Below are 27,174 nucleotides of genomic sequence, written 5' to 3'. Positions count from 1 at the left end.
CGTGTCCCACTCCCCCCATGCCCCACGAAGGGCTGCTGGCACCCGGTGCCCCTGCAGCCCCTGGGCTTTCAGTGCTGAGGGGTCCCGGGGCTGCTCAGGGCTGTTGGGACCAGGACTGGGGGTCCCGGATGTGCTCAGCGGGAGGGACTGGAGCTGTTGAGAGTGGGATCGGGGGTGCTGGTGTTATAAATGAAGTCTCAACTCAATCTGAATTTAGTAATATTTATAAAATAAATATTTATAAAAGGTATAAAAGGTATAAAAAGTATAAAAGATATAAAAGCTATAAAAGGTATAAAAGGCAAGTAAACAGCGCTGGGTGTGCGGGGAGTCCCCGCTCCACCAATGCGCACACACAAACATCAAACATTATAAATATACAGAACATGGCTTGACATACTAAACCTGAGTACACCTATACATACGTGCAATCAGGAAAGGTAACAAACAACCCTCCAAGTTCCATGACTTAGCAGTCTCCATTTTCCATCCCTTTTGAACAATGTCTCGCTTTAAGTCAAGCAGCTCGGTCTTCATGCCTTATGGATCCCGTTCTTCCCGGATGGAAGAAAAGCACATCCAGCTCCTTCCCAAGGCCATAGGGCCTGGGCCAAAAGGCACCTCCAGGTCACCACAATGTGCAGCTGCTGACCAGCGAGAGGTAGCTGTGTGCTGGCTCCGCTTCTCTCAGCTCCAGCTTCTCTCCAGCTCCAGTGCCCATTTCCAGCGACTTTCTGTAGAGCTTCTCTGAGCAATTTGCTGAGTTTGGCCGAACCCATCTTCGTGATGCAATCAATGTGCCTGTTCCCGTCCTGGTCCCCATTCCCCTCCTGTTCCTCTTCACTCCTTTTTCCTGCTTCTTTATTGATGTGACTTCATCGCGTTGCCTTTTTTATCCTGAGGGCAGGCCCCCTCTTACACCCTTCTCCCCCCAGCAGTTCTTTTCAAAACACCTTTTCATTGGCCAAACAACTTTGCAAATAACAGCAAACATCCAGAAACTTCCATGCCTTAACCGGAGCCTGCATGGAGTCTCCTGGATCACCCTTCTGGGTTCCCGCTAAACTCTTTTACATTCCTGATGGCCTCCTCGTTAAGAGTCTAATTTTATCTCAACCACGGGGCTTTCCAAGCCCCATGGCCACACTCCCAAATCTCCCCCTTCCTTATTAATACCGACCATCTTCTCGACACGAATTACCGCTCCATGTATAACACCGGGGATTCTTGGAAGGGTGTCCGGGGGTTTTTGGGGAGGGGACCGGGGGTCTCGGAGCTGCTCGGTGGGATGCTCAGGGCTGTCGGGACCGGGACTTGGGGTCCTGGGGCTGCTCGGTGGGACGCGTGGGGCTTCCAGGAGCAGGACCGGGGATCCTGGGGACAGTCGGTGTGACACCCAGGGCTGTCGGGGGCAGGACTGAGGGTCCCGGGGGTGCTCGGTGGGACACCGGGGACTATTAACACCGGGACCGGGGGTCCCGGTGATGCCCGGTGGGACACCCGGGGCTGCCGCGGACCGGGACCGGGGGTTCCTGGGGCTGCTCGGCGGCATCTCGGTGGGGTCGGGGGGGGGTGCTCAACGCTCGGCCCCATCCCCGTGCCAGCACCCCGCCCGTCCCGGGGCCGCCCCGTGGGTGGAGCCGCCGGTCCCGTTCCTCCGCGCGGCTGCAGCACCGGGAGCGGCGGCGCCGAGGGCGCTCGGGGCGCTCCCAGCATGGGCGTTCGCCGCCTCCTCGGGCTCCTGCTCGCCTCTTGCGCCTCTTTCCTCCTCCCCGGCCCCGGCTGCCTCGCACGTAAGTGGGGCCGCGGCCCCGGGAGCCGCCGCTCCGCACTGCGGGACGGAGCCCGGCAGCCCCCGAGCATCCCCCGAGCATCCCCCGAGCATCCCCCGGTCCCCCCCCCCAGCCCCGGTGTCTGTGTCCCCCCCCCCTCCCCACCTCTCTCCAGCCCCGGTTCCCCGGTTCTCCCGGGCATCCCCCGGTGTCCCTCCCGGCTCTTTTCCCCCAAGGTCACCGCCGGACCCAGCGGCCGGGCGCCCCCCCCCCCCCCCCGAGCCCCGCCCGGCGCTGCCCCGCCGCAGCCCCCCCCCCCCCCCCCCCGCCCCCAGGCTCGGCCCGGTGTCTCCGGTGGTCCCGGGGATGCTCAGCACCGGGAGCCGCATCCCACGACCGTACCGGGTACCCCGAGGCGGGGGGGGGGCAGCCCCCGGAGCCCCCCGGTGCGGCTCCGCCGGGACCACGGGCAGCGCCGCAGGGATGCTCGGGGCTGGTCCCAAGGTGGGGGGGGGGCTGGGGAGGGGCAGGGGGGGTGCAGGGGTAGGGGAGGGTCGGGGCCTGGGGGCTGCAGCCCAACTGAGGCGGGGGGCAGCGGGGAGGTGCTCGGGGGGGCGCTGGGTACGGGAGAGGGAGGCAGGGGGTGATGATGGGGGTATAGGGGGATGGGGGGGGTGGGGGGGATTTTTGGGGGGGTGGATCTATGGCAGAGGATCTATGGGGGATGAATCTGTAGGGGATGGATCTATGGGGGGGGTAGAGCTGTGGGGAGATGGATCTATGGGGGGATGGATCTATGGGGGGAGGCAGACAGGGAGAGATGGAGGCTCGGGGAGGGGGGGGGCTGGCATCGTGGGCACACCGCAGCTGCCCTTGTCCCCAGCCAGCCCCCCCCCGGCTGCAGGAGACCCCCCTGGAGCTCCTCCGGGACAGCTCACCGGGGGCTGCCCGACCCCTCACCCTGCGAGGGGCTCAGAGCCCCCAACCCCACCACGGTCCCCTCTGCGGATGCCACCAGGATTTGCCCCCCCACCCCCCCCCCACCCCTGCAACTCCCCCTCCTTCCCCCTTCTCCCCCCCCTCCCAGAGCCCCCAGCGGGCTCCCGGCCCAGCAGCTGTCCCTGGGCCGTGTGGGACCGGGCTGGGGGGGTGCAGGGCTGGCTGGGGAGGGGGCTTCCCCGGCCGCCCACGGCAGTGCGGAGGCTGCTGGTGCTGGTGCGGCGCCGGGAGCCCGCAGAGGTGCGTCAGCTCCCGCTGCAGTGGGAGGGCAGAGGCAGGAGCCGAGCTGCCAGGGAAGGATCCGCCGCTCCTCCGGCTTTGCAGGGGGCTGGGGGGGGCCATGAGCCACCGGTGAGGACCCTTCCCAAAAGTGGGGACCGCGGGAGGGGCCGGCAATGGCTGCGCTGCCGCCACCCCCCCTCCCTCCCTCCTGGGTTTTCGGCGCTGGGCTCAGCGGGGCGTGGAGACGCAGAACCGCTGGGTCACGGTGCGGGGAGAGGGCCCTGCTGCTGCTGCTGCCACCAGGATGGGGCTCGGAGGGTGGCTGGGGGCTGGCTGCCTCCTCCACCCCACGGATCTGTCACCCCGTGGGTCCCTCACCCCATAGATCTACCACCCTGTGGATCCGCCACCCCCCGTCTCCATCACCCTAAGGATCCATCACCCCTGCCTCCAGCACCCCTGCCTCCATCACCCCTTCCTCCCTTAATCCTGGCACCACGGAGCTGCTCCCCACCCCTTCCCCATGCTGCTGGGGACATGGGGTCACCGCACCCCATGCCAGACCCCCCTCGTGCCCAGCACCCCTTTCCCCCGCAGGACCCTGTTACGATGAGCTGGTCGCGCCCCTCTACTCCTCGTCCATCGGTGCCTCCTCCAGATACAACATCTTCTACTCAGCCAGCTTCGCCCGGCTGCACAGTGAGTCCCCCCCCCGCCTGCGGGGTCAGGGACAGCACATGGGGACCCCACCCCACCGTGGGGCTGCCACGGAGCTTGGGGGGCTGTGGGGAGGGGGCTCCTTGCAAGGTCTCACCCTCAGCATCCCCAAAGGGCACGGGGGGCTCCCCGAGTGGGGTGCAGTGGCAGGGCTGAGGGCGGCCCTTTTTGGGGCTGCGGGGTCCTGCCTGAGCCCCCCCATCCCGCAGGCACCAGCGGCTGGTCCCCCGACCCCCGCGACAAGCAGCCCTGGCTGCAGATCGACCTGATGCAGAAGCACAGGATCAACGCGGTGGCCACGCAGGGGACCTTCAACACGTACGACTGGCTGACGCGCTACATCGTGCTCTACGGGGACCACCCCACCAGCTGGAAACCCTTTTTCCAACAGGGCAGCAACTGGGTAGGAGCCGTGGGGTCCCCCCGCGGGGTTGGGGTTCCCCTGTTGGGAGCAGGGAGGTGAAGGGGGGGCAGCTGGCCCCGCGTTGAGCTGCCCCTTTGTCCCCAGACGTTTTTTGGGAACGTGAATGAGAGCGGGGTGGTGCGGCACGACCTGCACTACCCCATCCTCGCCCGCTACATCCGCATCATCCCGGTGGCCTGGAACCCCCGGGGGAAGATCGGGCTGCGCCTGGGCCTCTACGGCTGCCCCTACCGTGAGTACCGGTCCCGGTGGTCCCCGTGCGGGGAAGGGACCCGGGAGGGAGCCGCGGGGCACGGGGCCAGCTCCTGCACCGAGGCCAGCGCTGCAGCCCGGCTCTGGCATGCCCAGAAAACCCTTTTTCCATCAGGATTGCGTCCAAGCAATCCGCAGCCATTATTAGCTATGACATAAACCTGCCCCAGCTCTTAGCGGGGTTGGAGAGGAGCGCTCCCAAACGCCAGCCTGCCTCTCCCCCAGGGTCCCACGTGCTGTACTTCGACGGGGACGATGCCATCTCCTACCGCTTCCGCGCCAAAAAGATCAGCACCATGGAAGACGACATCTCCTTCAACTTCAAGACGGTGGAGCAGGACGGGGTGCTGATGCACGGGGAGGGCTCGCAGGGCGACTACATCACGGTGGAGCTCAAGCAAGCCCAGCTCTTCCTGCACATCAGCTTAGGTGAGCCGGGGATGTGGGGATCCGACCGGGGGGGATCAGAGGGGCCGGGGGCAAAGGGGCCGCAGGGTGACGGTGTCCCCTCCCCAGGCAGCAGCCCGGTGCACGCCACCGAGGGTCACACCACGGTGGCGGTGGGCAGCCTGCTGGACGATCAGCACTGGCACTCACTGCACATTGAGCGCTACGGGCACCACGTCAACCTGACGCTGGACGGGGAGGTCAAACGCTTCCGCTGCCACGGCACCTTCGAGCACCTCGACCTCGAGACCGAGGTGGGTCCGGGGAGCGGGGGGAAGCTGCTGGGCTGCCGGCCCCACAGCGTCCTTGGAGTGAGGCTGAGCACCCCCCTCTCTGCCTCCCAGCTCTTCTTCGGGGGGGTGATCGACCAGGACAAGCAGCACCTCACCTACCGGCAAAACTTTCGGGGCTGCGTGGAGAACATCATCTTCAACGGGGTCAACATCGCCGACCTGGCCCGGCACCGGAGATCCAACATCCGCTTCGAGGTGCAGCCCCCAGACTAGGGGGCAGGGGTCCAGCCCCGCCATGGGGTGCCCCCTTCCTCGGTGGTGCTGCCCCTGCTGTGGGGTGACCCGTTTCCAAGTGGGGGCCAGGTCCTCAGCCCCCGCTATGGGGTGACCCCTTCCCTAGGGCCGTGTCCCTGCTATGGGGTGACCCCTTTCCCAGGTTCAGGCTGCGTTTTGGGGTGACGTGAGTCTGGAGGCTGCTGCGCTCAGCCAAGCGGCCCCGCATCGACCGCACGAGGTCATCCCTGGCCTGGGGCACCCACCCGGCATCACCAGGCAACGGGATCGAGCGGGGCAATCGGGGCTGGTGGGGGGGCCACGGGGTGGATCTCCCTGCCACGGGAGCATCCCATCCCTCACCGCCTCCCGTGGGCACCCGCAGGGCAGCGTGGGCCACTACTGCCAGGACCAGGTGAACACCCCCATCACCTTCGCCGGCATCAACAACTACGTGCAGGTGCCGGGGATCCCCCGCAGGAACCGCCTGGCCGTCAGCTTTCGTTTCCGCTCCTGGGACATGGCCGGGCTCCTGCTCTACACCAGCTTCGCCGACCGCCTGGGCTCCCTGGAGATGGTGCTGAGCCAGGGCCAGATCAACGTCTCCATCGCCCAGCCCGGCAAGAAGAAGTTGGAGTTCGCTGCAGGTGGGCCGGGGGCTGATATATGGGGTCTGGGGGTCCCGTTGGGGTGTCGGTGCCCCCCACCCCACTGTACGCCCACCTCTCCCCCACGCAGGGCATCGCCTGAACGACGGCTTCTGGCACTCGGTGCAGCTGGTGGCACGGGAAGGCTCGGCCGTGGTGACCATCGACGATGACGACGGCGCCGAATTTCGGGTGGCGCACCCCTTCCAGCTCCGCACCGGCAGCCAGTACTTCTTCGGAGGTGGGCGCAGGGTGGGCAGGGGTGTGTGGGGGGGTGTGTGGGGTACCCGTGTGCCGCTCACCCCCTTGCCCCGTGCCTTGCAGGCTGCCCCAAGCCGGCCTCGCTCACCGGCTGCCGGTCGAACCAGACGGCTTTCCACGGCTGCCTGCAGATGCTGAGCGTCGACATGCAGCCCGTGGACCTGGAGATGCTGGTGCAGCACCGGCTGGGGAAGTACGCCGACGTCTTCTTCAACGTCTGCGGCATCACGGACAGGTACCGGCTCGGGCAGAGGGCGCGGGGGCCGGCGGGGCCGGGACCCAAACCCTCTGCGCCCCCAGGTGCACCCCCAACCTGTGCGAGCACGACGGCCGCTGCGTCCAGTCCTGGGACGACTTCATGTGCATCTGCGACCTGACGGGGTACAAGGGAGAGACCTGCCACAAATGTGAGCGCAGCAGGGCGGGACACGACGGCCCCCACGGCTCTCTCCGGCCCTGGGTGCCCATCTTCTCTCCATCCCTGCGCCTCGTTTCCCTCTTCCAGCCCTTTACAAGGAGTCGTGCGATGCTTACCGGGTCAGCGGGAAGACCTCGGGGAACTACACCATCGACCCGGACGGCAGCGGGCCGCTCAAACCCTTCACGGTGTACTGTGACATACGAGGTGGGCGCGACAGGACAGCGGGGGCAGGCACCGGGCTCTCCCTCTGCACCCCGGGCTCGGGGATGGAGCGAGCCGGGGCGTCCCGGGGGGCTTCTCCTGACACCCCCTGCCCTGCAGAGGACCGGGCATGGACGATCATACGGCACAACCGCCACTACGCCACGCGGGTGACGGGTTCCAGCGTGGATCAGCCCTACCTGGGCGCCGTGGAGTACTGGAACGCCTCCTGGGCCGAGGTCTCAGCGCTGGCAAATGCCTCCGAGTACTGCGAGCAGCGCATCGAGCTGCACTGCTACAACTCCCGCCTGCTCAACACCCCCTGTGAGCGCCGGGAGGGGAGCGGGGCCGTGCCGCGGGGCCGTGCCGTGTCCCCCTGCCCATGTCCTTACCCTCCCCTGTGCCCCCAGCCGGGCTGCCCTACAGCTTCTGGATGGGCCGAAACAACGAGCGGCACTACTACTGGGGGGGCTCGCGGCCGGGCATCCAGCGCTGCGCCTGCGGGCTGGACAAGAACTGCGTCGACCCCCAGTACTTCTGCAACTGCGACGCCGACCACACGCTGTGGTGAGGGTTGGGGGCTGCGGGAACAGGCTTGGGGGGTCAGGGGGGTGGTGGGGAGCAGCCCCTCTGATGCACGTGCCATCCGCAGGAGGACGGACAAGGGTCTGCTGACCTTCGTGGACCACCTGCCCGTCACGCAGGTGGTGGTGGGAGACACCAACCGCTCCGGCTCCGAAGCGCAGTTCCTGCTGGGGCCCCTGCGGTGCTATGGGGACCGTGAGTGGCCAGAGCTGCGTTGGGTCCCGTGTCCATGTTGGGTCCTGTCTCCACGTTGGGTCTATGCCCATGTTGGGTCCTGTATCCACATTGGGTTCACTCCCCAGTTGAATCCATGCCCACGTTGGGTCCCATACCCATGTTGGGTCCATCCTGCACTGGGTCCATACCTATGTTGGGTCCATACCCATGCTGGTTCCACGCCCACTTTGGGTCCTGTATCCACACTGGTTCCATGCCCACGTTGGGTCCATACCCACACTGGGTCCTGTATCCACATTGGGTTCATTCCCACGTTGGGTCCATGCCCACGCTGGGTCCATGCCCACCTCTCACCCTCTCCTGCTCCCTGCAGGCAACACCTGGAACACCGTCTCCTTCAACAGGGGCGCAGCCCTGCTCTTCCCCACCTTCCAGGCCAACCACAGCCTCGACATCTCCTTCTACTTCAAGACCACTGCCCCGTCCGGCGTCTTCCTGGAGAACCCCGGCTCCCGAAACTACGTCCGCGTGGAGCTCAACAGTACGAGCGCGGGTAACGGGGGCGCGGGGGGCGGCGGGGCTGGGGTGCCCCTGCCGACACCGCGTCCCCGCAGCCACCAGGGACGTGGTGTTTGCCTACGACATCGGCAACGGGCACGAGAACCTGACGGTGCGCTCGGCGGTGCCCTGGAACGACGACGAGTGGCACCAGGTGAAGGCTGAGCTCAACGTGAAGCTGGCCCGGCTGCGGGTGGACAAACTGCCCTGGGTGGTGCGGCCGGCCCCGCCGCAGAGCTTCGTGCGTCTCGAGTTCGACAGACCCCTCTACGTCGGTGAGAGACCCCCCGCCCCGTGCCCTACGTCCCCGGTGCCCCCCGGTGTGCCGCAGGGCGCTGAGTCTCGTCCCGGCTGCAGGCGCGGCGGAGCACAAGATGCGCCCGTTCCTGGGGTGCCTGCGGGCGCTGCGGATGAACGGGGTGACGCTCAACCTGGAGGGCAAGGCCAACGAGACCGAGGGCGTGCGGGTCAACTGCACCGGGCACTGCCAGGACCCGCCGGTGCCCTGCCAGAACAGCGGGCTCTGCGTCGAGCGCTACAGCCACTACAGCTGCAACTGCAGCATCTCCGCCTTCGACGGGCCCTTCTGCAACCACGGTGAGCACCGCGGGGGGACCCTCTGCGGGGCCGGGCTGGGGGAGAGGAGCCGGCACCCCCCGTCACCCCCGTGGGTTCCCCTGCAGATATCGGTGGGTACTTTGAGGAGGGCACGTGGGTGCGCTACAACATCCTGCCCATGTCGCTGTACGCCGCCCGCGAGTTCGCCAGCATCGTCAGCAGCCCCTGGCAGCCCCTGCCCGGCTACAACCTCACCAGCGAGGAGGTCAGCTTCAGCTTCAGCACCACCTCGGCGCCCGCCGTGCTGCTCTACGTCAGCTCCTTCGTCAAGGACTACATGGCCGTGCTCATCAAGGATGACGGTGAGGGTCCCACGGGGGGGGGGGGGGTGCTCCCCATCGTCCCCAGGCCGATGAGCGGCGCTGCAGCCGCCTGGTGCTGTGCCCGCAGGGAGCCTGCAGCTGCGCTACCAGCTGGGCACCAGCCCCTACGTCTTCGCCCTCACCACCAAGCCGGTGACGGACGGGAGACCCCACCACGTCAACATCACCCGCCTGCACCGCACGCTGTACACGCAGGTACGGGGCCGGGGCACCGATGGGGTGGCAGGGGGCGCGGGAGGCTCCGCGGGTGCTGACGCCGCGTGCTTGCACCCCAAACCCAGGTGGATTACCTGCCCGTCATGGAGCAGCAGTTCTCTCTGTTCGTGGACAGCAAGCTGGACTCTCCCAAAAACCTGTACCTGGGGCGCGTGATGGGTGAGCTGGGTCCTGCTCCTCGCTCCAGCGTCTTCTCGGCCCCAGCTCGGTCCTTGGCGGGGGCTGAGCCACCTCCTCCTGTGCCCCCGCAGAGACCGGCGTGATCGACCCCGAGATCCAGCGCTACAACACGCCCGGCTTCTCGGGCTGCCTCTCCGGGGTGAAGTTTAACAGCATCGTCCCCCTCAAAGCCATTTTCCGCCCCACCAGCCTGGTGCGGCCCTACAGCATCCGCGGGGAGCTGGTGGAGTCCAGCTGCGCCTCCATGCTGCCCCTCACCACCATCCTCATCCCCCCCGAGATGGACCCCTGGTACATGGCCACGGGTAGGTGCTGTGCTGGGAGCCTGGGGGGGGGTGGTGGGAGTCCCCGAGCCCCCCTTTGGTAAGCGCCAGATGCTGCCTGGGTGATGCGGAGGCGCAGAACCCCGCGGCCCCATCCCACCCACCCGCTTTGTCCCCGCAGAGTTCCCCCACGTGCACGACGACGGCTGGATCGGGATCATCATCGGGTGTAAGTGACACCCCCGGCCGGCGTCCTCCCCACCCCCACCCCACACCGTGCCACGGGTTGTCCCCGGGTCCCCTCCCCAACCTCCCTCACCGCCGCCTTCCCCGCAGTCGTGACGTTCCTGCTGCTGCTGCTCGGGGGCTTGCTGGTGCTGCTCTACCTCTACTACCACCGCTACAAGGGCTCGTACCACACCAACGAGCCCAAGGCCATCCAGGACTACGGCGGCACCGTCAAACCGCTGTCGGTGCGCAAAGACCAGAACCTGCCCCAGATCCTGGAGGAGGCGAAAGGCGACTAGCGGGGCCGGGGAGGGGTGGGACGGGCTCGCAGCCCCCCTCCACGGCCACGGCGGGGGCCGCCCGGAGACCAGGAGCGAGCGTCGCGGGACCAATAGGGCCGAGCACACCTGAACTGCCAGCACCGCCGAGACGAAGCCGGCCCCGGAGCCGGAGCGTGGCCACCTCCAGCCCAACCTGGCCACCGGCACCCCCAGACCCCTCCGCCGGAGGCCACCCGCTGCCAGAGCCCCGCTCCTCGGCGGGGACCCCCCACCCCGGGGGCACCTCGCAGCCCACGCGGAGGTTGCGGGGAGGGGGGGAGCAGCACCGTGGGGGTGCCCCCCGCCCCGCTCGCGCCTCGATTACCTGCTGCTTTACTCGCTTAGCAAGAGCCACGAAGGAAACCACGCAATAGCCAGCCTCGGAGCACAGCCCCGGGGCGCCCCAGCAATACCCTGCCCGTGCGTGCACCGCGCATGACGCCACCGCACTTTGCTGAGATGCTGCTTTCCGACCGTCAGGTACGGATGATCCTTTCTACCTTTATTTTTTTTTTTGGTGTCGTTGTTCTTGTCGTCGTCGCTGGATATTCTACTACACTCCGGTGTTTTTTTTTAAATTCTCTCGGTTTGTATAAAAACAAAACAAAACAAAACAAAAAAAAACACACAAAAAAAAACGCAAAACGGAACGTTACGTCGGGTGTTACACGGTCGAAGTGTCGTGGTAAGTGGTCCATAGTTCGCTACTTCCCCGCCCGGGGTGCTCGTCCTGCCCTTACCGCCAGCCCGTTCGCGCGCTGTATCGTGGTTCAGACGATGTTACAGAAATGCATTTATCTACCCAAAGGCCTGGCTCCGCTGGGCACTTTATTTAAAAAAAAAAAAAAAATCCGTTTTGTTGGACGAGATGCGGAGAGCCTCAAATAAAGGCAGAACGACGGCGTTGGACGCGCTGCCCCGGCCTCCCCTTGGGTGCGGAGGGAGAGCGGCTCCGCTCCTCCCCAGCACCGGGGACTGGGGTGATCCCCACGGGACATCCACCACCCGCCGGGGCCGCAGGGACCCGCAGAGCCCGGGTTGGGTCCCGGCATGGGGGGGCTCATCCCGCTCGGCTGCGGGGCAGCGCCAGGGAACAGAGCGCAGGGAGCCGCAGCGGGGTGTTGGCGACCACTTTATTGTGACAAAGGCTACGAGCCACGTTCTTTTTTAAAGTGCATTATAATTCACCGTCAACGAACCACAGACACAAGCCTGGCATAGTGCAGATACGGCCAACGTGGCGCAGGACACCGAGCGGACAGCGGGGGCCGGGGCAAGGCGGGGGATGGAGGCAGTGGGAGCAGGGATGGGGGAGAGGGAGAGGGGCTGGGGTACAAGCGCTGCTCCAGACGGACCCAAATCGCCAGGCGGGATGGACAGCGGGCAGGACGGGAGCAGACCCGGGCCAGGAGGGGCTCAGCTCCCCGTGCAGACCCAGGGCGCTCTCTGCGGTTGGGGATGCGATGGGGGCCGTGCCCTGCCCTGCATGGGAGCCCTGGGGATCCCAAAGGAGCAGGGCTGTGGTTCCAGCCCTGGACAAACACCGTCCTGCAGCACCGCTCCAGGCTGGTACAGGAGTCCAGCAGCTCCCAGCTCCCCGCACCAGGCCAGCTGGCAGCACACGTGGCTCCTGGGGACAGCCCCAACCTTCAGTTCCCTGCTCAGGGAAGAGGCATCCATCCATCCATCCATCCATCCATCCATCCATCCATCCATCCATCCATCCATCCATCCACCCCTCCCCGCATCCATCCATCCCTCCCTCCACCCACCCAGGCCTGGACAAACGGCCCCACAAAGGTGCTGCCGAAGGACGGTGGCGGTCTGGGACATCCGTGGTCCCCCCCCCAAACCTGAGAGCACCCTGGGCAGCGCACGGGGCTCAGCTGCCTGGCTGGGAATGCTTAGTTTAAAGTGCTTTTTGCTTTTTTTTCTTCTTGCATGGGGTGCTAAGGCCAAACCTCACCTTGCCAGAGAACGTTTTCCCTTTATCCCCAAAGGCCAAGGCCAGGACAAAAAGCATCAGAAACCTCCGCAGAGCTTTCTGGGGAGTCTTCCCCTCTGTCACCGCACGCAGCAGTCCGCTGCGCCCTGCCCAAACCTCACCAAAACAACATCCAAGCAATTCTGTGCAATGAAAAAGGCTCCTGAAGCACCCGATGCATCTCCAAGGGCCCATGCCTCTCCGAAAAGGACTGCCCTGGCAGAGCAGGGTGGGGGAACCAGCTTTGGTACTGCGTGGTCAGGAAGCACCTGCCTGGAGCGCGGCCAAAGCCCCAGCTCCCAGGCTGGCTGCAGCCCCAGCCGAGCAGTGGGGGGCTCCCCCCGCAGCCCCAAATCTGTCCCAGCCCCAGCAGACCCAGCCAGCTGTGGGCTGGGAGGGCTCCCTCCCACCCCCCAGTGCTTTTTTTCCGTGGATTCCCCTTGTGCTTGCAGCAGCACCCCCGTAACTTTGTCTCTAACCAGCTCAGTAGCTTCCCTACCCAAAGTGACTTTTTGCATAGTGCTGCTCGCCCCGTCCCAGGGGATCGTGCCACACGAGCCACGTGCTGGTGGTCCCCGTCCTCCAGCCAGCTGGGGCAGAGGGAAAAAAAGCCCCAGGGACAGCAGCTGTGAGGCTCGGGGACGTGCAGGCATGTGGCCACAGCTCCAGTGCTGTCGCTGTCCTGGTCGGCAGGACAAGAAGGGCAGCGAGAGGCAGCACCAGGGACCAGAGCTTGTCCCTGGGGAGCTGGAGCTGTCCCCGGAGCTGTGCCCCGAGGGTCTCGGTGCAGGCAGCCCCTCGCTTGCTTTCAGCAGTCAGCAGAAAATGGGAAGAGGCTGAAAGCTGGCGACTGGAAACCTTCTGCACCGCGGCTTTTCTTCAAGCCCCAGCCGCCTCAGTCCATGAGGCTCCCTCCAGCCCAGGAGACAGCCAGCAGGGAAGGTGCCGGGGCTGCGCAGAGCTGATACCCGGGCAGCAGCTGCTCACGCTCCTGCCCCAAGTCTCTCTCCGGGTGTCTGGGCAGCAAGTAGCACTTGTGACACACACAGCAAGGGGAACACGGGCAGCAGTCATGTCAGCGTGAAGCAAACATGGCATCGCTTACAAGGTGCAGCAGCAAGGAGTGCGGGGACGCCCCCGGCACACAGCCTAGATGATATCCGTCTCCCTCTCTATGCCAACGTACTTCAAGGCGTCTGCCTGGCTGTACCTACGAGAAAGGGAAAGCCACAGCTGCTGGAACAACCTCTGAACTCCCTGAAAATGTGCACGGAAAGCAGGGTTAAGCCCTGCCCGGGGTCCCCAGGCAGCTGCTCCCCACGTTACCGGTAATCGAAGAAGAGCTCCTCTCCCGCCTGGATGGCCCTCTTGGCAAAGATTCCTATCCGGTGGTCTCCATTCACCATCACAACTGCAAGCAGAGGGACAACGTCGGGGACATGCGGCTGCAGCTCAGGGCGGGTTGGAGCTCCCCTGGGGGGCTCCAACCTGCAGAGACCCCTCTGGGTCTCTCCCAGAGACCCTTCCCCAGCCTTGACCTGCCCGGCTGGGGACAGCTCACCTTTGGCGTAGCAATTGGGGTTCACGGAGTGGTTGGCAAAGCGGATTTTGTTTCCCTTGCGAGTGGCGTCGACGACAAAATCTGTCGAAAGGCAAAAGAAGAGAGCTCTGCAGTGTCCTGCGAAGACAAAACCGCTGCTCACGGGACGGAGGGGCTCGAGGCTGCCCACCCACCAGCCCCTGCCACCCCTTGAAACCCCAGGCGAGTTACCATTGTTGAGGTTGAAGAGGAAACTCGACATGTACTTGTCGTAGACCTTTCCTCGCCGGTCAGCCTCATCCTGTGAAATAAGCTGGAGAAGGAGAACGCCTTGAGAGAGCCTCAGTGCCTGAGGGCACGGTAAGGATGGCTGCAAGGAACAACGCTCTTGGATCTCCTGGAGGTGCCTCCTGCCCTTCCACACCAGCGGGTGGGGGTTCGCCAGGGCTCAGGAGGAGCAGAGGAGGAGCTGGGCTCCCGGGGAGCAGCACACACACACACCAGACATCCCTCCTTGGCGTGGGGCTTAGAGCAGGGTCCCAAAATGGCATGGATTTCCATTTCTAAGCTGGGTCAGAGGGAGCCTGTGGCCGTGGCTGAGCTGGGGAAGGCCCCTGAGATAACCACAGAGCAGCACAACCACGACGCACACCCACCCGAGCACGGGGCAGCACTGTGATATATGTTCCATACTGACACGAATCAGATGAACATATATCACAATCCTTTTAACATCTCTATTCTTTTAATAAATTATAAACTTTGATTATAACCCTGTTTTGAGGACTGAGCCATTGATAACAGCACTGACCTCCCCGCAGTACTCCGAGATGAATTCGTTCTTCTGCACGGACTCCTTGATGAAAGTCCCCCAGCCAGCGACATCCGAAGGTGCCAGCAACAAGTGCTAGAGCCAAGGCCAGAGGAAAACAGTTTGGGTGGGCAGAGCGACCGCCCCCAGCTCCGAAGCAGCGCAGGGATCGAGCCCCAGGTGTCTGTGCTGGGCTCAGGGCAGTGCCCAGGAGCAACCACGCCATGCTCTGAATTTCTCTCTCTTTTATACGCAGTCCCTTGTCCTGACCAGCAAAATTCAAGACCTGACCTTTCTTTGGAGCCATTTTTCACACTCCCTTGTTCTCACCCTTCCTCATATCCCCCCCATCTCCCAGTTTTCACACCCATAATCCATACTCCAGAGTAAGTGCTGTAGGAGCCTGGGGCAGAGCAGCTTCTGTTTGATTTTTTCCCTCGCTCAGACAGCTGCGGGTGGCTCCCACCCCCTCTCCCACACTGCAGCGATCCGTTTATCAACCCTGCCCCGAAGGCAGCCCTTTGCCAGCAGCCCAGAGCCACGGCAACACCACAAATACCTTTTTGAGACCTCGCTGGATGCTGCAGTTCTTGCAGGAGACCACCTTGCAGTCCCAGTGCTCCGAAGCCCCGCAGGTCAGGCAGAGGTCTGGGTCGCACTCCCTCACGGCCAGGTAGCAGGGGCACTGCTTGGTGTTGCACTGGGTTTTGCAGCGGCAGCCTGGGAAGCGATTCTGACCTGCAGGAACACAACGCGGGTTTCTCAAAGACAGGGAACAAAACACAGAAGCTCCTGCTGAGCCAGGTCTCGCCCTGGCAGGCTGTTTGGGCTCTGTGCAGAGACAGATCTCAAATTGGCTGTGAGCAAGGGCCAGGCTGCCTGCACACCACGCAGCTAACACGAGGAAGGTGGCTTTGTGCTAACAACGAGCTTTGCAGCCCCTCTGCTCCGGGAAGGAGAGATGGGAGATCCTCACCGAAGGATGTAACGTGACAAAGGGACATTTTTCAGCCTGGGCACCCACGGCTGAAAGCCAGAAAGCAGAGCAACAGCCTGGGGGCCACTCACACCTCGCAGAGCACAGACCCACACGTGGGGTCCCTCCTGCCTCTGCAGCTGGAGATGCCGATCTGCCTCTCGGGGCTAATTATGTGCAAATTGAAATCAGCTCTGATAATATGAACAGGTCAGGATGGAGAAGCTGGGAGCCTGAGCTGGCTCCCTGTCACCTTCTAGCCCTTCCAGCCCCAGGCTGTGTCATAACCCGACACAAATTCACCCTCAGAAGCCCCAGTTATGTGGGCAAGTGCTGTTATCTCCATCCCTGAGCTGGGAATGGGAGCCCAGAGGGGAAAACGAGCGTGGCAGAGCAATGCCCCAGCTCCCACCCTAACTGCTGGCCACACGTCCTCCTTCCATGGGACTGGCAGCGACACCCAGGGCTTGGTGCTCGATGCAGACGAGCAATCTCTAATGAGAGCCTGTATCGCTTGCTGCTGGGGGAAACGGGGCAGCATGGAATAGAGTTTCCCCTCAGATTTATCCGCCTGCTAATCCAACTGCTGCAAATGGACAGAGAAATGAAGGCAGGGATAAAAGAGGCCTTCAGCAAGCCCCAGGGCTGCGCCCTCCCCCTGTCTGGGTGAGAAGAGCTGCCTGCGTTCAGGTCTGGTAGCCCCAGCTTTTTCCTTACAGTCAGGGTTGCACTGGCAGAACTTCTCGCAGAAGTTCTGGGTCATGATGCAAGGGCAGGAGCTGTCACAGGGGTGTTCGGGGTGGTCACAGGGCTGGTAGTTGTACACCTGGGTAGGCGAGTTATCTGGAGCAAGAGGAGAAAAGGCAGGGTTAGAAGCTGCACGCCCGGGGCTCCGGAGCAGAGCATATGCACGTTCCCCGTCTGCCTGCAGAGGGCAGGAAGCCCAGCAGCGCCCAGCACACAGCTGTAATTACAAACGCATGACACACACGTCTGCTTTACACCTCCGCAGCCCGTTTTGCACGGGGACTGCACGCCAAACCTCAGCCCCCCCTCCGGCTGGAGCAGGACCCTGCCTCTCCCACCGCCTGGGAGAGAGCGCTGGCACGGCAGGGATGGGGGTGGCACAGCCACAGGGGCACCAAAAACCGGCCCCTTCGGTGGGGAGCTGCTCCCCCTGCACCCCGGGACGGACAGCAGGACACGGTGTCCTGTGCGAGCCCCCTGGGGGAGAACGGCCACGCAAAACCGCAGCCGAGCGCAGCCGCAGACGTTTACCTTTCTTCAGCTGGATCTTCCTGCAGTGCGCAGCCCACAGCCTGCGAGAGAAGCAGAGAAGTGTCAGGGGTGGGGGCGCCGGCAGCCAGCTGGGGCCAGGCGATTCCAGCAGGGCTGCCTGGCAGCAGCGTGCATTAATAAGCAGCCGGCGGCCGCGCGGCGCAGAAAGATGAGAACGGCGCAGCTACAGGAGTTATTTAAGGCAAGCCTGAGAGCCAGAATCACGCTGGATGCGCCGGATCAGCACACAGAAAGTAGGTTAGGAGGCAGGGAGCTCGGGCTGAGGCTGCTGTCAGGACAGCGCCGGCCTCCTTGCAGCAGTGCGGCACGGCGCGGCCACCGTGCTGACCTCCGCTCCGGGGCTGAGCCCGTGGGTGCAGGACCCCGCAGAGCTCCCCGAGCAGGAGGACAGCACCAGAGAAGGGCCAGGGGCCAGCTCCCAGCCGGCAGCACAATCAGCCCTGTGTGACAGCGAGAAGTGCGCGCAGATGGGAGCCAGATGGGGATTACCAGGAATGCTTTGGCACGAAAAGCAGTGGATCTGGTTGCGTTTTTAAGAACAAAACAAGCTTGTCCAACACTTGCCTGTGCTTCCTTTTCTTCTTCTGGGATGGATTCATTAATTCGTTTGTTGGCAGCTTTGTTATAAGCGATTCTTTAACTGCAAACTGAAAGACCTACCAAAAAAAACAGAAGCAAAAAGAAGAATAAAGTTCAGTATACCCAAGTTACCTTTATCTAAAGCACAAATGGAGAGAGTGCAAGCACACACACACGCACGGTGGGGGTCCCAGTAAGCAGGCAGCTCTGCCCCCAGTTTCACCAAGCTGTGGGAGTCCTTGCTTTTCTGGCCTGGGACACAAAACCACCCCCTGTCCCACCAGGCTGGGATAAGGCACGCTGAAAAAAACCTCACAGCACTGCACGTGTGCGGGGCTTGTTCTGTGACCAGCAGCCGTGCTGCAAAATAACACCGCCCAGCTTCCCAAAGCGTTGATGCAACACGCTCCTCCAGGCGGTTTGCAGCAGGGAAGAAGAAAAAAAAAAAAGCAGCGAGCAGCAGCAAAGGGCTCCCTCCTGCCCCGGGGCCGGGTGCTGTGTGTGCCTGCCTGCCCAGACCAGAAGGTCGGGCCGTACCTGCTTGCACGTCTTCGTCCCCAGCAGCCTGGCAATGGAGCAGAAGTTGTTGAAGTAGGTCCCGTGGAAGACGCGGAAGAGAGACTCCTCGGCTCCCGTCCACTCCACCGGCTCCTGCTGCGTCTCCACTGCAAACAGCTGGGACGAGGCCGGGCTCAGCTTCTGCTTGGTGGGGGTCTGGCAGCGGGAGTTTGCCTCTGGTGAGGAAGGCAGAGGTTAGGGCCAGGGATGAGCAAGAACACACCCCTGCTGTCACGGCTTCCTTGCCGTGCCTGACGATGAGGATAACGAACCCCACCGCAGCGCAGGGCAGGACTGGGCGTCACCTGTGTCTGCTTAAGGCCAGCTGTGGGCATTTTGTCACCCCCAGCTCTGAATTCCACGGCCCCAGCACAGGGACAGAGCAGTGATAGCTGGAGCCCCGCGTGTGGCAGCGCCCGCTCGTTATTTGTCACAGCACTAAATGGGAGACGGTTGTCTCCAGGGACGGCGCCGTACCTGAGGAACTAGAGGCCCACTCATTGCCCGTGTCTCTGTCGCTGTCTCCCTCCCGTGTCTCAGCGAGGGCCGGGGTGTTTGAGCAGGAAGCACTGACCACATGGTGCCTCCGGCGGCGCCTGCCCGAGCACTTGGACCGCGGGTTGTGCAGCGCAGCAAACTCCTTGGCTCCTTCCTGCAAGCAGAGCAGAGCACAGGGTGGGTGGCACGCAGCCAGGACGCGCGGAGAGGCCTTGGGAGAAGCCCTCCTGCCACCACGAGAAGGCAGGAGGCCTGTCATACGGAGTAGGGTCACCTCCAGTGAGTGCCACGGCCCTGCCAGCTGCCTGCACTGCACCCTGCTGCTTCGTGGCCTTCAGCATCGCCGCCCGGTACGGGCAGGATCCCTCACCCCGTTCCTCCAGCCTGCTTCCCGGTCTCTTGCCCTGGCAATGACACCCTCCCGGCCTCTGTTCTACATCCTCCCGGCCTCCGTTCTGCCTCAGCCCTGCAGCTCCCCTCAGACGCTGATATCTCAGCCGGATAATCTGAAGGTGACATGAAGACGCTTCCAGTAAGGCTCATCTCTGGATCCGTGCTTCCCCACATTCAGTGACGACGAGATAATCCGGTGAGATAATCGGGTGAGATTTCAGAATTAGGCAATTCTGAAAAATCACCAAAGTTGTGGAAAAAAGACCCACAAAGTACTGAAAAGCACGGCTGGCCAGGCCACTTCCTACGGCGGTTTCAGAAGCTGCAGCGCAGAAACGTACCAGCCAGAGGAAACAGTCTGCTCCGCAAGGGTCCGGCTCGATTTTCGTCTCTCTGTTCTTTCGTTTGTACACATTGGGAGTAGCGTGAAAAGCTGAAAAAATAACAGTGAGCTTTACTATCAGCGTTCTCCAACAAGGGTCACCCACCACAGAGCACAGGAGCAGATCTCCCAAGAGCAGGGCACAAGGTGGGGACGTCTCGGCCAGCCCGACTCCTAGCGATGATGGGAACTTAGCATCAGAGGGGAAACACTTGGGAAGGAGAGGCCGTAGGAAAAATGTCTGCTTTCAGACTGAAACAGTACGACTGCATGATCTTAATAATAGATCCTTAAATAAATAATTCACTGGAGAGAGTCCTGTGACTTTCCAGGGAAGCTCTCAGACCTGGGAAACAGCAGGTCCAACAGCTAACCCCTATCCAAAAAGCCTTTGGCAGAACAAACCGCAGGAACATGACTAAGATGGAGCTGAAAGTTCCAGCGAGGCAACAAAACACGGGGGCATGTCCAGACTTTGGAAGCGTGACAGCCTGGCCTTTCCCTGACGAGCTTCTGCGAAGTGAGAGCGAAGCCCAGCCACAGCACTGCTTCTGGAACAAAAGTGCCAGGAGGCCCAGCACAGCACAACGAACACTGGTGAGCCAGAGCGTGCTGCCAGGCGGGTTGCTTTCCGTCCACTCGTGGGAATTGGTGGAGCTGTCTTTCCAAAAGGCTCTGGGGGCACCTGACAGCCTCCAAAGGCTCCGCTGCCAACGCCAGGGAGGCGTCACCCTCTGGCGACTGCCGAGCGAGGCACGCAGGAGCACAAAGCGCTGAGGAAAGGAAAAAAGACCACACTTACGGTGCAGAAAGCAGTCGTATTTGAAGCAGCGCCGGCAGAAGAGTGTGTGGAAGGAGTGCAGGGACTGCTCGCGCTGCACCGACTTCGCGCAGGGCCCGTCGATGTTGGGGGTGCACTGCGGGGGCAGCACATTCGGGTCCGACACCTCCGTGAGCTCTCGGTACCTATGGAGCAAACAGAGACAGCCACCCGTGTGCATTTTTTTCCTAATTCGGGACGTTTTACAAGGCTTTGTGTGACTGAGGTCTCATGACTCTGGCTCGGATACCTTGAGGCTAAACCAAAAGTTGCTAATACTCAAAAAATGTTCTGCTCACAGCGCCCGCAGCCAAGCGAGCTCTGCTTTCTGCCCAGAGCACAGGGCTGTTGTCTACAACACAAATTTTAGCCGTCACTAACAAAGGGAATAAGCAACACACGCAACTTCTACCTCTCTTTCATGTCATCTGGAAAGCCGTACTCGGGGAACATGGAAGAAATGGCAGTGAAAATCATGTCGTTTGGAAACCGCTTCTTCGAACACTTCTTGTTACCTAAGGAAAAAGAAGAGAGTTGCTCGGTTATGCTGGACGTGACCATGCCTCTCCTTTTTCCAGAGAGGGTGATTCCAGGAGGTGTTCTGGACGGTGTTTTAAGAGACAGAACCGTAACCACACAGACAATTCTGTCTTGCAACCAGGCTAAATCGTTTCCAGATGCATTGCACTCTGCCACCTTCCAATTAGCATCATGTGTAGATGGAAGTACTACTGATTTCGTGTGGAATATTGCTTTTTTTTTTTTTTACCAAGACAAGGTTTACAGACAATACTTTCCTGCGTCTGCAAAAGGTGCTGGTGTTTGTGCTGCTCCTATCGCTATAAATCAAAGGTGAAACTCCCAGTCAGCATTCTGAAGGGCACGCAGGACATGTGAAAATCCCACGAACCAGAGCTGCTTCTACGCAGCAAAACCCCCAGGTGGCACAGGAGAAGGCAGATGAACACTAATAGGTGGAAAAGGAGGCTGGAAGGGATTTGAGAAGCTTCACCTCCCTGTCCTACAGCAGAATGAGATCTCCCTACAAACCTACTGACAGATGCTTGCCAGGCCGGCGCTTTGAAGCCTCCAAGAGCAGAGATCTCACATCCTCCCCAGGTAATACCCCCCTGCTTTGCTAATCGTACCATTACACGGCTTTCCAGATGACTCATCTGAATTCCTCCTCGCTACACTTAAAGCTGATGACTGCTTATCCTGTCCGCAGGGGACAGTGAGAATAACTGGCTTCCCTTCTCCTTTCATCTACCGCACCAGAACTTGCCAAGCTGGCTACTGCCCCTAAGTGACACACGAGTAACCACGAGAGCGAGGGCAGGAGAGCACTGGGCAGCTCCTAAGGCAAGGTGGGATGGAAACACGACCATCACAGCCCCATTTTCTGCAGCCAAACCCACCTTCTGCTGCAGTTCGTTTCCTCTTCCTCGTGACCGGCAGCTCCTCTTTCCCATCCTCCTGCTTAGCCTCAGAATCGTTGTGTCCTTCCTCCTCCTCGTCCGAGTACTGATTGAGGGCGTTCACCAGCTCCAGGAACACAGCGTCGCTGATGAGGACCGACCCTGAAATCATTTCTGAAACACAGTGGTGTCAGCCAGGCTGTGGGAGGGCCATCATCCTTCGTGCTCCTCGGGGTGGTAAATCACGAGCCAGCCACAGGGTATTATTATCATTATTATTATCAGTCAGAACCTTCCTGGCAATTTTGGAAGGATAGGTGGGATTTTAATGCTACAGAGTCATAAGAGCGGTGTATCATTTTTGTGAATCTGGGGACAGGCCACACCAGAGAGTTTTCCACAGCCTTCCTCCCTCCAGACAGACCTTTACGATGGGCAAGGAAACTACGGAGGAAAACTCGCTGGCTTTTCATCTCTGAAAAGAATGATTAAAGTCTTGGCTGAGGTGAAAGTGAAACTATGTTGCTGAGCTCCTCCTAACGTCTAGCACATTTTTTGGCTTCCCAGAACTGCCTGTGGATGCCCCTGAACAAGAGCTCTGGCTCCAGAGCATCCTGGGCCTAGAACAGAGCGGGGTATCAAAAGGCAGGACCGTGTCCTTGCAAACCAGCACCACAGGCACATTCCTGCTTTCCTCCTCTAAGAGCTCTCAGAGAAAAGCTGGTTACTGCTGCCACCTTTTGACTTCTTAACTGCTTTGATATCGAATTTGCAAGAGGGCAGTGAAAGGACAGTGCTGAGCGCTCCCACGTTACCTTCCTCTCCGTGAACCTTCCCATCGTAGTTATTAATGAGCTCTTCAATGAAGGTTTCATCCTCTTCCTTCACCTCATCTCCCATGTACGGGATATTGCACAGAACAGTTTCATCCTCCACCTGTACAGAGATCAGATGAGGTTCAGTAACCCAGCACCTGCTGATTCCCACCCAGGCTGTGCCTCCAGGGCTGCTGCCGTCCGTTCCACACAGACCACACAGTAAAGCAAAGGTTCAGCCTCCCCAGCAGAAGTTTTGGCTGTCTCATCACTGACATTTCCTTGTCATTCCGTACCAGCAGCATAACCCTGATGCCAAAAAGTGCAATCTGATTTAAAAAAAAAAAAAAATAAGAGCAGCGCATCCAAGGGTTATGGAAACTCAGAAAGGCACACGCTGCCAAGAATAATAAGCAAGCGAAAATGTCAGAGGGGTCACGGTGATTAAGGTGGCGTGGGACTAGGGCAGTGAAAGGCAAAATGGCAACTCATCCCAGGAGGGATTCAGCTGGAGCCGAGGAGCGTTCTCACATCACGGAGCAAGGACATTTGGCTTTCATTGCCATGGCACCGGCGAGGGGCCCTTTTCGTGTCACATCTCCTAGTGCCAGGCTGCTACATCTGGTCCCAGGGAGCTCCTTGCTTGTAGGAATACACACACACACACACACTGGGCAAAGGGGCAGGCTAGCCGCAGTCTGCTTTGTAAATAATCTTAACTAAGCCAGGACAAAACAGTATTGAAATCGTCCTCCACGCTACTGGGATCCTCGATAGCATCCCTACAAGCAGAGCAGCAGAGTAATCCAGTCACAGAGGAAAGGACCTGCCTAAGAAATGCGAGTCTTCATTTAAAAGGGAAGTTAAAGGAGAAAAAGAGAAGGTAATCACCCTGCCCAGGCAAACAAATAAAGCATTTGCTCCTAGAATCCTGTGAAATAAGGCAATAATGGTGGCCCCAGCAAGAAGCCAGGTGTGGAAGAGAGACTAGCTGGGTAAAACAGCTTGGATGTGGGGTTCAACACAACAAGCAAATAAAGCGATGCTCCCCCTCATCTCCTGAGCAGACATCGCTTGAGACAAGTTGGCTGAAGATGGTTTAATCACTGCACAGCCGCGTAATGGTTACGCACCAATCTCACAAAGATCTGCACTAATCTCACAAAGATCTGCACTGATCTCACAAAGACCCTGCTCCGCAGAGCCTTCGTACCTACCATGAAGTTCTGCTGAAGGGGGGACCAGGAGTACATGATGGGCACCAGAGCCACGGTGTTCAGCGTCCTCATGTACAGCGTCTGGCTTGGAAATCCTGGAAAAATGCTCTCCACAGTACACTGGGAGAGAAACAAAGAGAAGGGCAGTGAGGAAACAGCCCCTGGGAGGCAGCCACAGGAGGAAACTGCACTTCAGGACAAACACAGCAAAGTGCTGCGGTCACTCATTGTGGCTCCTCGATAGTAAAAGCTTCTCCCCCCCATTTACCAAACTATCTATAAATTATCCTCACAGTTCCCTGCAAAGCTCTGGTTCTGATTCAGATTTGTTGCTGCTGTGCCTTTCGTTTGCTCTCCCTACCTGTTTTAGGAAGGGGTGCCCGCTGACCGGCTTCATCAACTGCACTGGCTGAACTCGAAGCTTCTTCCAGTCTTCGTTCAGAATTTGAGTCTTTTCGTGAACCTTTGCAAAGTTGGCCACAAAAAGAGCCTGAAACGAGGGAAAGAAGCACTGGAAACTTAAAAATCACGTCGAGGTTTAGAACATCAAAACTCCTCCTGAGATTTTGTTTCACGTATCAAAACGTAGCCAAGGCAGAGCACTTCAGACTGATGACATTCGTTAGAAGGAATCCTAATTAACCTCAGCATCGCTACAAAACCGTGCTGAACACGTAGCAAGAGCCAGCAGCTTTTAATAATTCTTGATCGGATCCAACCTGTTCTAAAATCTTACCTGCCATGGAGAAAAGCAGAGGCAGAAACCCACGGAGCCTTAGCACCCAGGGGGTTAAAGCAAGGAGAGACTTCACAGGGTAAGTGGAAAGGAGTCCTCTCCCTGCACCTTCTGCAAGCACCCAGCCAGGGAACTTCTCTGCCTACACAGCCGAGCTGCCTACCCTGCTCTGCTCCAACCACGGAGCACGAAGGGAGCTGAAATCTCTTCAGGCTTACCATGGCTACAACTGAAATGCAATTCTGCAGCTCTCCCTGTGAAGCACTCAGCTGAAAACTGCTCAAACGCCGCAAGCCAGAGCGAAGGCTCGAGCAGAAATCCTCCCAGCTAGAGCTGGCACATCTCGTTCCAGCTTTACCTTGGCTCCCATGTTCGCCTGAAACCTCTTGAGCTGCCGAAGCCGCATGTATTCGGACTTGACTTTCCTTTTCCAGTATATGATACACTTCGACGTCGGGGGAGTGGCGATTTCCATTTTTCTACAAAAAAACGCAGGAAGAGTAAATATCAAACAACGGAGAGCTTAGCGTTACAAACAAGTGGTATTAGGAAAAAAAGAAGAAAGAAAAACAAAAAAAAACAACACGTGGATTTTAAATGCATCACAGGCTTTAACTAGGAAAAAAATAATCACATAAATCTGCACGAGTCCTTTTTACGGAACAATTAAGAGCACAAATTGCACCGAAAAGCTCGGAGAGCTCTTGGATGTAAGCAGCAAGAGAACTGCGTGTGCTGACAGGGATTCAGCTGCCTCTGCCCTGCGTGAACCCCTGTGAATCCTCCACGGGCAACGTGTCTGCGGCGTTCCCCTTTCTCCTTCTGCCCAGGGCACCGGCAGAACAAAACGACGCCGCCAGGAGCCTCCTCACGTCCAGCTAGAGCCTTGCTGGCCTTGCCAGGAGGCCGGGGAGGATTTCTGTTTGTTCTGCAGCCCTTCCCTTTGGGAAGGCACCGCTGGTTACCAGCAGGAACCAGCAGGTTTCGAGGAGGGACGAGGGGCAGCCTTCGAGCCTCACCGCAGCCCTGCTCGGCCCCCCCCGGGGAAGGGATGCTGCTGCCCCCTCCCCAGGGTTTGGCCCCCAGGGTTTCCAAACCCTGCTGCAAACACCTCCTGCGGGGCACGGATGGGCTCTGCCCTCCCTGCAGCCCCCCCCAGCCTCGTGCCCTGGGGCTGGCAGCAGCAAACGGGCCCCTGACGGCTGCAAAACCCTACAGAAATGGGGTTTTACCCTCGGAGCCCGCAGGGTTTTGGGGGGAGCCTGGCTGGGGGGGAATGGAGGGGTCAGCCCGAGCCTCCTGCCCCACACGGTCACTGCCCTACAGGGGCCTGGCCTGCCCCACAGGCCCCAACGTACCCCGCAGGGCCCCCAGCTGCCCCCACAAGCCCCAATCTGCCCCACAGAGGCCCCGATCTGCCCCATAGCACCCTCAAACTGCCCCCCCAAGCCCCAATCTGCCCCACAGAGGCCCCGATCTGCCCCATAGCACCCTCAAACTGCCCCCCCAAGCCCCAATCTGCCCCACAGGGACCCCTCTCTGCCCCACAGCCCCCCCAGATTCCCCCCACAACCCCCAATCTGCCCCAAAGCCCCCACAAATTGCCCCCCCAAGCCTTGATCTGCCCCACAGAGGCCCCAATCTGCCCCACAGCCCCCCCAAACTGCCCCCACAAGCCTTGATCTGCCCCACAGAGGCCATGATCTGCCCCACACACCCCCCAAACTGCCCCCCAAGCCCCAATTTGCCCCACAGGGACCCCTCTCTGCCCCACAGCCCCCCCAAACTGCCCCCCCAAGCCCCGATCTGCCCCACGGGGACCCGGATCTGCCCCACAGCCCCCCCAAACTACCCCCCCAAGCCCCGATCTGCCCCATGGGGGCCCCACTCTGCCCCCCACCCCCCCAACCTGCCCCCCACCCCCCCAACTATCCCCTCACCCCCCCCAGCAGCCCCCCGGGGGCCCCTCTCTGCCCCCCCCCGGTGCCCCCCACACCCCCCCAGCAGCCCTAGGCTCCCCCCTTCCCCCTCCACCCCCCCCCCGGGGGCTCCCCCGCCCCTGGCGGCCCCTCCCCTCCCGCCGCCCCCCCCGCCCCCCGCCCCCCGCGGGACCCCAGGCCCCGCCCCGCCCCGCACTCACTCCTCGGCCATCGCGCCGGGGGAGGCCGCGCTCCCCTGCGCACCGCGCATGCGCCGAGACGAGGCCCCGCCCCCTCCCCCTCAGAAGCCCCGCCCCTCCGTCTAGAGGCCCCGCCCTCACCCTCAGCCCCGCCCCCATTCCGCAGCGCCCCGCCCCCTCGACTCGAGACCCCGCCTTGTGCGCGGAGGCCCCGCCCCTTCACCTGAAGACCACGCCCCCTTCGTGTAGAGGCCCCGCCCCTCACACTGGGACCCCGCCCTCCATGGTGGTGGCCCCGCCCCTTAGCCTGCAGCCTCGCGTGGTGTGCAGCTCAAGCCACGCCCCCTCCGCTCAAAGCCACACCCCTCGAGTTAAGCCACGCCCCCAAGAGTTAAGCCCCGCCTCTCGATATAAGCCCCGCCCCTTGTGTGGCTCATGCCAAGCAGCCCCGGGGGGGTCCCAGAGGGTCCTGGGGGGCACCAGGGGGGTCCCGGGAGAGGTCCTGGGGGGGGTCCCGGGGGGTCCCGGGGCCGTTCCCCCTCACAGCGGGCACCGGGAGCGGCTGCCGGTGTCGGGACCCGGTGCAGCGGGGCCAACACTCGGCCTCTGGGGGTCCGAGAGCTTGGAAACTGGGAGCACTGGGAGGCCACTGGGAGGCCACTGGGAGGCCCCGGGACGCATCCTGTGCGCCT

The 27,174-nt window shown here is 61.4% G+C and overlaps 2 protein-coding genes across 4 annotated transcripts in view; one reads left to right on the top strand and one right to left on the bottom strand.

The window, feature by feature from the left end:
• The first annotated feature begins 1,671 nt into the window (after positions 1-1,671).
• Positions 1,672-12,038, top strand: CNTNAP1 (contactin associated protein 1). Its single transcript, XM_084496499.1, has 24 exons — positions 1,672-1,793; positions 3,591-3,692; positions 3,920-4,113; positions 4,219-4,366; positions 4,612-4,815; positions 4,903-5,087; positions 5,178-5,321; positions 5,725-5,986; positions 6,078-6,227; positions 6,311-6,482; positions 6,548-6,654; positions 6,753-6,872; positions 6,990-7,193; positions 7,280-7,436; positions 7,522-7,649; positions 8,005-8,172; positions 8,246-8,464; positions 8,547-8,786; positions 8,873-9,109; positions 9,198-9,325; positions 9,412-9,505; positions 9,598-9,831; positions 9,971-10,018; positions 10,126-12,038. The coding sequence occupies exons 1-24, from the start codon at positions 1,715-1,717 to the stop codon at positions 10,314-10,316; spliced, it is 3,915 nt and encodes a 1,304-aa protein (XP_084352625.1). The 5' UTR covers positions 1,672-1,714; the 3' UTR covers positions 10,317-12,038.
• The window catches only part of EZH1 (enhancer of zeste 1 polycomb repressive complex 2 subunit), a 34,447-nt gene continuing 18,729 nt past the window's right edge, over positions 11,457-27,174 (bottom strand). Inside the window, exons 1-20 of one of the 3 annotated variants that reach the window (XM_084496502.1) lie at positions 26,504-26,593; positions 24,722-24,842; positions 23,989-24,117; positions 23,628-23,747; positions 22,411-22,531; positions 21,596-21,769; positions 20,590-20,692; positions 20,160-20,323; positions 19,317-19,408; positions 18,562-18,736; positions 18,064-18,260; positions 17,512-17,603; positions 16,927-16,967; positions 16,366-16,491; positions 15,232-15,410; positions 14,673-14,768; positions 14,093-14,174; positions 13,883-13,963; positions 13,648-13,732; positions 11,457-13,531 (exon numbers count right to left, since the gene is read on the bottom strand). In XM_084496502.1, coding sequence (XP_084352628.1) covers positions 13,471-13,531; positions 13,648-13,732; positions 13,883-13,963; positions 14,093-14,174; positions 14,673-14,768; positions 15,232-15,410; positions 16,366-16,491; positions 16,927-16,967; positions 17,512-17,603; positions 18,064-18,260; positions 18,562-18,736; positions 19,317-19,408; positions 20,160-20,323; positions 20,590-20,692; positions 21,596-21,769; positions 22,411-22,531; positions 23,628-23,747; positions 23,989-24,117; positions 24,722-24,842; positions 26,504-26,553 — 2,289 coding nt within the window. In that variant the 5' untranslated portion in view covers positions 26,554-26,593 and the 3' untranslated portion in view covers positions 11,457-13,470. Of the gene's footprint in view, positions 13,532-13,647; positions 13,733-13,882; positions 13,964-14,092; positions 14,175-14,672; positions 14,769-15,231; positions 15,411-16,365; positions 16,492-16,926; positions 16,968-17,511; positions 17,604-18,063; positions 18,261-18,561; positions 18,737-19,316; positions 19,409-20,159; positions 20,324-20,589; positions 20,693-21,595; positions 21,770-22,410; positions 22,532-23,627; positions 23,748-23,988; positions 24,118-24,721; positions 24,843-25,048; positions 25,540-26,503; positions 26,594-27,174 lie in introns of those variants that run through there. The other 2 variants (XM_084496504.1, XM_084496503.1) reach the window with 2 other exon arrangements.

This window comes from Aythya ferina (genome assembly GCF_964211825.1).
Source record: "Aythya ferina genome assembly, chromosome: 23".
Taxonomy (NCBI): domain Eukaryota; kingdom Metazoa; phylum Chordata; class Aves; order Anseriformes; family Anatidae; genus Aythya; species Aythya ferina.
This window is presented reverse-complemented; position numbering and strand designations above follow the sequence as displayed.

Coding starts and splice junctions, on each gene's coding strand:
- CNTNAP1 (XM_084496499.1), top strand. CDS start 1,715: ATGGGCGTTCGCCGCCTCCTCGGGCTCCTGCTCGCCTCTTGCGCCTCT. Junction 5,322..5,724: donor GATCCAACATCCGCTTCGAG/GTGCAGCCCCCA, acceptor GGGCACCCGCAG/GGCAGCGTGGGCCACTACTG. Junction 7,194..7,279: donor CCGCCTGCTCAACACCCCCT/GTGAGCGCCGGG, acceptor CTGTGCCCCCAG/CCGGGCTGCCCTACAGCTTC.